The sequence below is a fragment of the Hibiscus syriacus genome, unplaced genomic scaffold, assembly GCF_006381635.1.
Source record: "Hibiscus syriacus cultivar Baekdansim isolate YM2019G1 unplaced genomic scaffold, ASM638163v2 tig00111848_pilon, whole genome shotgun sequence".
NCBI lineage: Eukaryota > Viridiplantae > Streptophyta > Magnoliopsida > Malvales > Malvaceae > Hibiscus > Hibiscus syriacus.
In genome coordinates this window covers 4,282,567-4,294,733 of record NW_024063201.1, presented here as the reverse complement: position 1 = coordinate 4,294,733, position 12,167 = coordinate 4,282,567, and the positions used below count along the sequence as shown (strand labels likewise).

Genomic DNA, 12,167 nt, shown 5'->3' with positions numbered 1-12,167 from the left:
TGAGGGGACCAGAATCGTATTTGAGCATAGAACACCGAAATTAATGAAAGCATTAAAGTGGGCCGTGAGGACAGCCTACAAAACGCACCGAGTCTGCGTCCACCAAACGCTGGAAAATAGTAATAGTAATCATCAAGATCTGTTAATGAAGTTCGATTCGAGAAGGGTTTATCTTTCCACTCAAAAGCAGCAGAGCATATTCCTCTATCCTCTATAATAACAAACATTTTCTGGAAATTCGATTTTTCTCATAACAATTCTGGAGCATAAAACACAGAGAAACGAAGAATGAGATTCAGGCTCCAACATCTAAATCCCACCTTCAGATCATATCTCTCAAGAAAACTCTCTTCTCCCAGAAATCTTCAGCACCCAAACTCCATTATGATTCAGTCCCTCGATCCCCATTTCCTAATTTACCCTCAGATTTTCTCCGATAATCCTATTTACAACATTCCCAGAAGGTGGCATTTGGGTCATTCTCTCGATCACCATGATCATCATCATCACTACCACCATAATTTGACCAAGGAAGGAGAAAAGATATTTCGGTTGGGTCTGGGAGCGGATATCGGTTTAGCTACTAGTAAAGCTTTGACCGGGTATTTATCCGGAAGCACCGCCATCATCGCCGACGCCGCACATTCGATTTCTGACGTGGTAAAAACATTTAGTCTTTAGGAGGTTTTGTTTGTTCAAACTTGGAAGACAAGCAATTTGATTTTGATTTTTTTTTAATTTGTAGGTTCTTAGTGGGGTTGCTTTATGGTCATTCAAAGCTGCAAATGTTCCCAAGGACAAAGAACACCCTTATGGTTATTTATGATTGTACCTACATGCTACTCCAGTTTTCCCCTTAATTTTGATCATAGTTATGAATGTTATGCTTGTAAGAGTTTATTTATTTATTAGGTTTATTAATTTTCCTTGTTTTATTCTCAGGACATGGTAAGTTTGAAACTCTTGGTGCTCTGGGAATTTCTTGTATGCTTTTGGCTACTGCTAGTGGAATTGCTTGGCATGCTATAGAGCTCCTAATTGTATGTCCACTTATTTATTTCTACCTATATCCCATGAATCAAAGAGGATAAGAGTAAAATGGGATTGCATTTGAATTGAAATTGGATTGGACATTACAGGGGTTACTGTCCACTTCTCCTGAAGCTGTTCAAAGTCATTCATTGGTTCACGGGCGTAGCCATCATCATCATGGGATTGATATGGATCACCCTTTACTAGCTTTGAATATGACCATTGTAGCAATAGTTGTTAAAGAAGGGTATTGAGCTTCTCTTTTGGCCTATTTCACTTTCGCTTTTTATAACTTATTGTTTGCATGTGTGATTGCTTCTTCTGGTATTAATTTCTATATGTTAACATGCAGGCTTTATCGGATAACAAAAAGAGCCGGGGAAAGGCAAGGCAGTGGACTTATGAAAGCAAATGCATGGCATCACCGTGCAGATGCAATTTCATCTGTAGTTGCACTTTTAGGGGTTGGTAAGACTTCTTTTATGGCTGGTTTGTTTTATTTTTCCTGTATGAGCTTCGTAAGCAATGCGAAATTAAATCCTTGATTTCTAGTTTAATTAACTTCGTGGAATCAAGTTGTGCTAATTATGACAATATATTTTTTCTTGGTTAAAATTTTTCTGATTGCTTGATTATTGTATCTTATATGTAAAACTAAAATTTTAAAATATATATAACATCCTTTACACCCCTTTTACCTTGAAAATCTCTCTGTTTTGGGAGGTGGGGGTGGTTGATGTACTTATGCAAGTGAAATGGAAATTCACTGTACTTGATTTATACATGCTAAACTGGTTTTATCTCCTTTGAATGTTTAAGTCTCTTTATTTGGATCTGCTTGAATTGTATTTAAGCAGACACTCGTTGACCTTATCTTATGCCTTGTCCATCATAATCTAGGAGGCTCTATTCTTGGAGTGAAGATTTTAGATCCTCTTGCGGGACTGGTTGTCTCAGGAATGATTCTAAAAGCTGGGCTGGAAACTGGATACCAGAGGTAAATTGTCTGTTGTCGTTATATATGCTCATCTCTTTTATTGTTTGCTTTGCTATGGTGTTATTTTAGAACTGTAAACTTCCCAAGTGATCGCAGCAATTTAAGATGTACTGGAATCAGTTTGGAAATTGTCAATCATACTGTGATGCTTTTAAGGTCTAAAATTTCACTGTAAAAATAGGCATAATGTCTAAAATCTCTGCATTTGTTTTTCTTCAATACCTGTGTTTTGGTTAGAGGTTCATATTATCAGGTTAATATTTTCTTGCTTGATTAGATTCTTATGTCAGCTGTTTTAATTGTGTTTCCTTGAGGCATAGTTTTCTCTGTTTTATACATTTGTGTTACTAAATGCTGATGATATTGGTAGAGTTGTGGCAAACGCTTGGCTTCTCATTTCATGTTTGTAGTCTTTAATAGGTTCATTGTTTCATTGGAAGCATGCCGACAACACCTACCAAATATTGAAGCTTTGTTTTTAGTGTTAGAGATGATACAGCTATAGACAGCAATGGCATGTTCAGAATTGACATTTTCTTTTTGGCCAACTTTGTAGTGTCCTTGAACTTGTTGATGCTGCAATTCCTGCTGAACAATTAAAGCCCATAAAGCAAACAATTCAAGAAGTTAAAGGAGTCAAGGTAACAAAATTTACTTGTGTAACTGTTAATGAACAGCAGATACAGCTCTAAATGTAAAATAAAACTTAGTAGTGAATAGACTCCATATTTCATTCGCACCCAGAAATTCACTCAGTTCTTTTTTTGCTGTCTTGGCAATCTTCATTAATTACTTCCAAAACTGTTTGTAGGGATGCCATCGCATGAGAGGAAGGAGAGCTGGTTCAAATCTGTACCTTGATGTACACATTATGGTGAGTTTTTAGTATATCTTTTTACTGCCTGTGAAAATTGCAAAGTGGGTTTGGAAAGTATAATATTGCCCCACTTTTGCAAAATCACGTATATGGTGTCTTTTTATTCGACTATAAAACTGTGTATTTGTGATTTTCCTGATGCCCTTTGTAATTTTCTTATTTTTGACCTGCAGGTTGATCCTTTTTCTAGTGTTAGTGCTGCACATGGCATCGGTGAAAATGTTCGTCATCAAATTCATAAATCTCACCCTGAAGTCACTGAAGTTTTCATACACATAGGTACATTACATGATTCTTCATCCCTAAATCAGTTAGTATGAACAAACTAAGATGAGTACTGTAATTTGGGACTAGTGGTTATTAACTATTAAAGGGAGAGAACAAAATGAAGGGAGGATTAAGTAAACAACTTTCCGTTAAGGTAACCACATGCCTCATGTGGATAGTTTATTCTGGCATGGTGATTCCATTGTTTCGGACTTCCATATATTCTTTTGTCTACAGTTTAGCATGGGGGTTCCATCGAACGCCACCTTAAAAAAGGGTGTTTTTTTTTCTTGGAGAAAGCTTAAGGGCTTTCTCAAGTCAACCTTCTCCTTAGGTTTGGTGGCGACTGTAGCTGATCTTGCTAATAATTCAATCTGGGTACAATTATTTCTCGGCTTCTGCTCATGCACCCAATGGAGTTCAGTATTTAATTTAACATTTTGTTTTGCATTCTGGCATAGATAACTGACATCCCAGTAGAGATAAAAACACTGTTTGCTTAAGACCACTTTTCTTTTTCCATTTCAAAATTGTAGACCCTGCATATATAGAGTTCTCCCCTGATGTGATGGACCAGAAAGAATGTTTGGAGACGATCACAGAACAGAATGGTAATATTTCTACCAGGGAAGAAAATGTTGAAGCAATTGTTTCTGGCATTCTCTCATCAAAGTTCTCAGAGGTAATCTTCTCATTTTGTTCAGAGTTTAAACCCAGCTATAAATAGCCATGCCGTAGATAGAGATTTTAAGCGCCCAAGTAGCAAGGCGAAATGCCATTGCAAACACACATCGAGTCATAACCGGGTTCTACACTTTCTATTCGTCAACCTTGTGTTTCTTGAAGCATATATGAATGTTTGCAGAAATTCACGGTGGAGCGCATCACCAGGCACACGTTGCAAGGGAAAATGTTACTCGAAGTAGAGGGTACCATGCCGCCGGAGATTACAATTCGGTAACTAGCTTCCTCTTTGTTCTACCGATAGTGATTTTTATAGACTTTAGCATTGACATTCAAATTCAATGCCCCAATTATTTGGGTAAATGCAGTGAAGCCATGGACGCAGCAAAGGAAGCAGAGAAGGAGATAAGGAAGGCAGCTTCAAACATTGTTCATGTCAATGTTCAGCTGAGACTAGGACGCCCAATTCCACAGTTCAAATATGTTTAAACATGAATTCAAATATTCCTCTTTTTTAACATATGACTTAAGTTACATCCCCTTCTTTCTCTATTTTCTGTAGGTATAGTTGATTTCACATGAATAAAAAGGAGAAGGGATACGAAATTAAGAGCCAAATGATCAGATAATTGTAGTCTGATATCTTTTAGTCTACATTATATTTTATTTCAGAAAAGAATATCATCATCTCAAAGGCTCTGAATCATATATCAGTACTTTTGTAATTAAATAAAAAACAAAATGCGTAGAGTTTAGGAAAGAAGAAGGCTCAAGGATCCATTGGTGATTCTCTAATCAAGAGAGGGCTATGAAAACCCTTCATGAAATAGGTAGGTTTCAAACATCACAGCCTTCTAATCTTATTGAAACCAACAGAAAAAAAAATCAAAAGCTTCATTGCAAGACACAAGAAAACAGAGAAAAAGGAAATGAAAGGAATTCGAAGCATTGGCTTCAGCTGCAGAGTTGGCTATAAATATAGAAAATTTTTATAAAATAGGGTTTAGGGCTTCAAATCCTTATTACGATTCCACCCCTGTGGTGGACGATACTCTCGAAGTCGGCAGATGGCTCATTGCGTTTGGGCTTTTGGTGTTTTTATTATTCCACCAGACTCTTTCTTATTTTGTAAAATTTAGGGTAGCACGACAATTAAATTTAAAGTTAAGAAATAATAGTAAATGAGTGCGATTAACCTGGGATTTTAAGAAATAATAATAATTTTTTACCGCTTAATTCATATTAATTGTTTGAAAGTTAATCATTAAATTAGAGGTTAATGCTCACAACTATATTAAATTTAATTGAATGGGTTGAAGAGATAAGAAAAAAATTACTCACATTTTTAGAATTTTTTTCTAATTTTTAGATTTGTTAATTAAATCCTTATTTATGTTGACCTGATTTTTGACCAAATAAAATTCATTTTGATCATTGTTTGTATAACGTTCCTTGTCAACCTACAGGACAGCGGTGTGCTCAATGTTAACAGCCCCGATTCTTGGGATTGGAATAAGCTGTCAGCGTGTGTTCCGGAGCAAACTTGTATTCGGATTGCTGCAACCAGCTTTCCTCACCTAGGATGACGATGGGAGGCAAACCACACTTTCACGTTCAAATCGGCTTATAAAGCTTTATCCCCCACTTCACAAACTGTCACTGCCGAGTCTTGGAAGGTAGTTTGGAGGCTTAATATACCTCGTTGAATAAGGGTTTTCTTTGGTTATCTCTTCATGGAAGATTGCTTACATATCGGCGCCATACAAGCTACCTCTGCCCAGTGACTTTATGTCAGAATGAGGATGAATATATGACTCATGCGTTCCGTCGTTGCCCGTTCGCCCTTGGTGTTTCGCATCGACTGATTCTTGATGATAGATTCCAGGAAACGTGAATAATCATGGCCACTATGCGGTTAATGAGAGAGACTTGAGTACTCTGTTCGCCGTTATTTGCTGGAAGATTTGGAAGCGTCGATGTGACTTGATGTTTCAGTCTGATTACATTGATTGCTAGGATATTCTGGTGCAAAGTATGCTACTTAAAAAAAATGAGAAAAATAAAAAGTGTTGGCGTCAAAACAGCAAGTCGAGTAATAGATCGACATACAGTGGGGGCTTTGCGAGATATGGCCGTTGCTGACGGGGTCTTGCGAGATAGTCGAGGTGGTTGGCTGTTTGACTTCGCTCCTAGCTTGGGTATTTGTTCTGTGCCGGCAACAGAACTGTGAGCTATCCACGATATTTTGTCATATGTTTGGGAGCTAGACTTTAAGAAAGTCGAGGTGGAAACAGATAGTGCTACGGCGATTTCGATTCGTGCGATTTTGAATAGGGACTAGAAAACAAAGATAAGCCACATTTGTGGTGAGGCTAGTTTGGTTGCTGATAAAGTTTTTTTTTATTAATTTAGTAAATGTAAGGGAGTATATGTACAAAGATAATTCTTAATTTTTTGACATTAAACGTTCACACCCATAATATCTATGGTATTTCACTATATCCCTCCTAATGAGGTGATCGATTTAATTGGTAGAGACCAAGCCTTTTTGTGCTAGTCTTGTGTTTTTCTGTATCATACAAAAAAAATTATAGTCGAGTCTAATTTAAGTATATAATTTTTGGGTTAAGACAAAATGTTCAAAACTTGGTTTATACTTATATTTAAGTTTATACATTTTTTAGATCATTAAATGAATAATAATAGATGAGTGAAATTAAATAAAAATAATAATGAAAAAGTATACTATTTTCAGTTTAAAAGTTTTTAATCCCAATCATTAAAATAGTTTAATCTAATAAAAGAATATAAGATTTAAAAGTATTATACTATATGAATGAGTTATAATATATGTATATATATATATGAGATAGGATACACTTATATATCATTAAACTAATTGAATCTAATAATCAAAACTAATTTTTTATCTTAAAAATAATTCATTTTTCATAAAAAAATATTTTTTTATTATTTATCTCATTCGTTCATTCAATTATTCTATCTATTGCACGAATCAAATGATCTTATTAGTAAAAAAAGTTTTTATTATTCTTTAAAGTCCTAAATTCGAACACCATTATACTTAAAGTATAAACATTCAACGTCAAATAATTAAAAAATATCTTTAAATAGATACTACATAATATTTATCTTAAATTAATTAAAAAAATTACTCAATTTATCCAAAAACACATGTAGAAATATTTCGAAATTGCAATGTTTTTCCTAGCTATTCTGTCTCACAATCAGCAGCATGGGCGGAACCGGACTTTGATTAAGGGTGTCACTTGTCTCAAAATTCCTAAAGTACACAAAAACATTGAAAATAAATAAAATTAACACACTTTAAGATAATATTAGCATTATGTAAATTGTAAAAATACTTAATACCTTTAAAAAAATATATAAACACTACTCAACCCTAAACGTATTCACAGTTTCTCTCCTCCCGCCACCTTAAACTTTTTTATTTTTCATCTTTGCTCTTTATATTAATTATCGATTATTAATATTTTATTTTTATTTTATTTTTATTATTTATTATTTTTAATATTACTATCTTTATAGAATATTTTTTCTGTCTTAATAATATATTTTTTGACATTTTTTCTATCTTTCTCTTTTTATTATTTTAAGGATTAGATTTGACGACGCATCAATCGATCAAGAAGACACTTATATTTTATCCTATTTATCTTTTCTATTTAGGACTCTCATATTGAATTTGGGAACACCGTTTTCACATCGCTCGACTTTGACATATAGTTTATAGGCTTTTAGTAGTTTTAATCTCATTTTCTAGTTTGTTTGTCATTGAAATAAGATCTATTCATATCGTTGTCTGAATTTTTATATTGTGATTTTAACATTTTTTTATATGATCAATGTATGATCTCAAATAATTAATTTTTTATTTAAATAATTATTAAAAAAAATTAATTATATGTACATTGACATTATTTCAAGCGGTTAATTTCTTATTAAAAAATATTAATATTATATATATATTGAAATTTAAATATTACAATCAAAATATTGTTAGTGTATATATGATAAACGGTGCCTCTTAGGTTACAAACCAAAAGGTGTCGGTTGTTTGTTTCAATCATTTAAGAAAAGATTGAACCTTAGAGAAGAAAACACCAGCTTATTTATTATGACCATAGACGAGAAAGAATATCCTCGAGGGACAGCCGATAGCTAAAAATGCAACAAAGAAAGCTTATATTATATAGCTCTTAAACTTCCCAGAGGGGTTTTTCGATGGATGGATCCCCATGAGAGAGCTGTTGCGAGAAAGGGTTCATCATCGGCAGTCTTTGTTGTTGGCTTATTGCTTCCAGTTCCAATCTTTGTTGCTGGTGATGCTGCTGTTCATGCAAGCCGTTTGGCCTTGACCCTCCAATCCCCATGAAATCAAGGGTCGTCATGTTACTACTTCCGCCACCGCCACTGTTCGTTCCGAACATCGCCGGTCCCTGAGTTCTTCCTTGTAACAAGCTAGAGCTGTCACTATCCTCTTGTTCCATGCTCTTCATCAAGCCTTGGTTTTGGTGATCAGCTCCGTTAACCAACATGTTTGCGAACATTCCCATATCGTTCATTGCCGAGCTCATGATTGGGCTGATCCCCATCATGCTCGACTGATCCGTTTGCGGCGCAAAGTGATGATCGTAAGATTTGTTCTGCTGCTGAGGACATGTCATGCTACTAGCAAAGCCTTTTTGCATCATAGGAGAGTTTATACTATTGCTTGCAGTTGCACCCATCTGTGCTGCTTTCTGTAACAAGGCCGTCGCCGACATGATCGGGCAACCATTTTTTACCGTCATGAGAGTAGTTGAGTCCGGACGCACTATTTGAACTAAGTTGTAGACTAGACGAGGAGGAGGAAACGCTTCTTGATCTGCCGAACTGACTGCTCGAACTACTCGAAAACATGCCTCCTCCCATGTCCATGGACATAAACGGCATTGGGACTAGCTCTTGGGGAAGCGATTTGAGCGGGGAACTCGGGTCTAAGTTGCCGAAGTCGGGTACTCCCACACTTGCATTGCCGTTGCTCATCGGCATCGACGGTATAAGCTCGGGTGCCATTTGGTTTTGCGAGTTAGGTCCCATGTTGTTCATTAGGCCCTGGTTTACCTTGTTGTTTTCTTCAGCTAATGCGTCACAGAATGCCCTGTGGGTGATGAAGCTATCTCTCCTGCACAAAGAATAATCAGTGGCATTCAATAAACTATATACACATAGACATATACATTTATATATACAAATTAACCTTGAAAAGATGGTTCCACAATCACATTTGTATTCCCTAGTACCACAGATCTTCTGATGAGCTTTCCAATCAGATTGCACAGCATATTTCTTAGAGCACTTGTCGCATTTCCACTTCTTCTCGCCATGTTTACGGCTGAAATGCTTCTTAATACCGGTGAGATCTCCGAGAGCGCGAGCCGGATTGTGGTGGACGCAGGTGGGCTCGGGACATATGTACACTCGTTTCTTGACCTCGGTTGCTGACCTTTGCTTTAGCTTCCATGGGAGATTGTGACCCCTCCGGTGCAACTGTAGGTTTTGGTCCCTTTGGAAACCTTTGTTGCATATCTCACATACAAATCTATTTGTGGCCATTAGCGTTGTTGGTGATAGTGCAATAACTTCAGCATTTGGATCTGCTTTCAAACATAAATTATAAACCGTTTAGCTCAAAAGATTGCAGCAAGTTCTGTAGGATCACTTGGACACTGAAAAGCCAATGGTAAAAGTGCAATCAATTAGCAAACAGTCAAAATTAAAAAAGATAAGTAAAAAGTGCAATCAATCAGCACACGGTTGTTGGCAATTATTTTGATCTATAACAAATTTGGTCGATTTTAGTTCTTGTATTATGTGTAAATTATAGGTTTTCATGTTTTTCAATTTGGATCAAGATTAAAATTTCTAAATTTGAGGAGTACAAGAACTAAAATTGACCAAATTATAGTACAAGGAGCAAATCCAAAATTTATTCATAGCACAAGCACTAATGATAGAATTTGACTATTGATCTTTCTTTTTCATGTTGTTCTTTTGTTTTCATAGCTGGACCTGCATGCTTCTATGGAAGCACGTGCGAACCTTAAACCCATACATATCGAACTGAAATACCTGGTTCATAACCAAAAACCAACGTCAGCTATATTTTTCATCAAAACTTTTCCTTTTTTTAATATATAATATATATCTGGGTTTAACAGCTGCGTCAGAAAGTTATTAATTGACTAAATTTTTTTAAATAAATATTATTCCATAATCACTTTAAATTATTTAAGAAAATCAATAATTTATTTCCACTCGCACAGCAATTCAAAACATATGTAAAATTTAGAAAATTTTAAACCGTGTGAAGAGATACTATCACTCTTTCTATCTATCTGCGTATATATATATATATATATATATATCCTGAACTAGGTTTAGAAGCATAGAAGAAAGCATAATTGAGGATGTAAAGGGGATGATTTGCCTGGAGTTCCTGGTAAACTCCTTTTCTTCTTGACTGCTTGGTGTGAAGCAGCAGCAGAAGGTCCTGAAGCAGAGCCAACTGCAAAGTTGTTTAGCGGCCCTTGTTTCTGCTGTTGGACTTCCTCCCCCGAAGAGAAGCTTCCATCATCATCACCTGACATATTCGACATTTTAGTTAACAAATATCAAAGCTTGTCCCTTTCCCTTTTCGCTTAGCTCCAAAACCCTGGTGTTGTTGGTGCAGTAGCTAAAACCCAGGCTTGCTTTGTATCAAAGAGGAAGACAAAATAATCTCCCTTGATTTCTGGTGAAAAGCAAAGGGAACTAGCACTAGCTGCCTCCAAGACTAGCTGGACTGGAACACCTTTTTCCTTGGCTTTATATATATATATATATATTAATAGGGTTAGAGTTTGGAACGGACAACCGCTTGCAATTACCCTCTAATTTGCTAATTGTTAAACTAATTGCCACTCGCTTTCATAATCGATTAAGACAACATATATATGTAAAAGAAGCTTATCATGTCATTATTAGGAAGCGTATGGTATAATAAGTTGAAATTGTGCCGAATCTTGTTTGTCTCTTTTCATCCGATCGATGTAGGATACCAGACAAAACAAGTCAGTGTCCAGAGTTTCTGTCTCTTAATCAAACATAAAATCAATGAATCTGGTTGCTTGCTGCTTTGTTTTCTAGGCATGATTTAGGGATGTAAATCAATATAGCCTCGATCAATTGTTTATATTAACTTATTAAAATTAAATAAATGAGTATAAATAGATTTTTAATTTAATATATGAATGAACCGAATACATGAACATAAGTGTGTTCGATTCATTTATGTTCACGAACAAGCTCGTTTATTGGCTCACTTATAGACTTGATTACTCCGTTTTCATTTTTCTTTTATTTTTTATATTTTAAAAATTGGTGAAGGTAAGGACTAAATCGAATATAAAGTAAATTTTAGAATTTAAACTGTGACGTCTAAGGAAATTAAGGAGTACTAACTTGATTTTACCATTTTTCTTTAGCTTGCAAATAAAAAGAATAAAAAGAGAGTTTTGGTTACCAAAAACATTAAACGAACATATTTACAAACATTAAATGTACATACTGACAAACGTTAAATGAATATGTTTATGAACACTAAATGAATTAGCACCCACCTTCAAAATTAAATAAACAAACACGAAGATGATACTAAAAGTTTTACTGAACACGAACGAAATATGAACACTTTCAAAAATAAATAAACAATTCTAAACATAACTTTATTCATTCAATCTCAATTCATTTTACCTTAATAATATTTACAGAGTAACCTTGTAACGCCCTAAATCTCATATTAGTAGTTTCAGGCTAACCCGAGATGGTTCTAGATAAGGCCATTAGCCTTGTAAGAAGCCTTGACCCAAAGTTGAGTTGGATTGGGCTTGGGTTGAGCCCAACTTGTAATAAAAATGTATTTTTCAGTTGAGATCAAAATTAGGAGGACCAAAGGCATAAATATCCCATTTAAAATTTCAAAGGTTGAATCCCCATCAATGAGGGTGAGGTCACACCGCTTGAGAGAGGATAAAAAACTGGTCATTGTGTCTTTTTCATTTTTCAAACGTTTATCTTCATCTTCGTCCAAACACTCTCTTCTTCTTTCTTGTAACTTCCTCAAGGTGTCAGTTTTATTCTCCGACACCATTAGTTCAAATCAACAAAGGTAAGATTCTTAATCAGCATCCTTAGAGCTACCTTTGAAGCCCACAAAATCAAAGGTTAATTATGGTGACCATAAGT

The 12,167-nt window shown here is 35.2% G+C and overlaps 1 protein-coding gene, 2 non-coding genes and 1 pseudogene across 3 annotated transcripts; 1 reads left to right on the top strand and 3 right to left on the bottom strand.

The window, feature by feature from the left end:
* The first annotated feature begins 227 nt into the window (after positions 1-227).
* LOC120172340 (metal tolerance protein C1-like) lies at positions 228-4,544 on the top strand. The gene is made up of 12 exons (XM_039179820.1): positions 228-660; positions 746-815; positions 943-1,040; positions 1,140-1,279; positions 1,385-1,500; positions 1,933-2,029; positions 2,586-2,670; positions 2,841-2,903; positions 3,080-3,185; positions 3,710-3,855; positions 4,039-4,130; positions 4,226-4,544. Exons 1-12 carry the CDS (start codon positions 289-291, stop codon positions 4,344-4,346), a joined length of 1,506 nt encoding a protein of 501 aa, XP_039035751.1. The 5' UTR covers positions 228-288; the 3' UTR covers positions 4,347-4,544.
* On the bottom strand, positions 4,473-4,552 carry LOC120172380. The gene has a single exon (XR_005520961.1). It is a non-coding gene; the product is annotated as a small nucleolar RNA Z155 (small nucleolar RNA).
* A 67-nt stretch (positions 4,553-4,619) lies between these two features.
* LOC120172379 lies at positions 4,620-4,714 on the bottom strand. Its single transcript, XR_005520960.1, has one exon. It is a non-coding gene; the product is annotated as a small nucleolar RNA R41 (small nucleolar RNA).
* Positions 4,715-8,026: 3,312 nt separating this feature from the next.
* On the bottom strand, positions 8,027-10,684 carry LOC120172338 (annotated as a pseudogene).
* Between the last annotated feature and the right edge of the window lie 1,483 nt (positions 10,685-12,167).

What these genes read in the sequence shown, in the direction of transcription:
- LOC120172340 (XM_039179820.1), top strand. Translation starts at nt 289, where the DNA reads ATGAGATTCAGGCTCCAACATCTAAATCCCACCTTCAGATCATATCTC. An exon ending in CTGGAAACTGGATACCAGAG is followed by an intron (nt 2,030 to 2,585) that starts GTAAATTGTCTG and finishes CCAACTTTGTAG; the next exon opens with TGTCCTTGAACTTGTTGATG. An exon ending in TCTCATCAAAGTTCTCAGAG is followed by an intron (nt 3,856 to 4,038) that starts GTAATCTTCTCA and finishes GAATGTTTGCAG; the next exon opens with AAATTCACGGTGGAGCGCAT.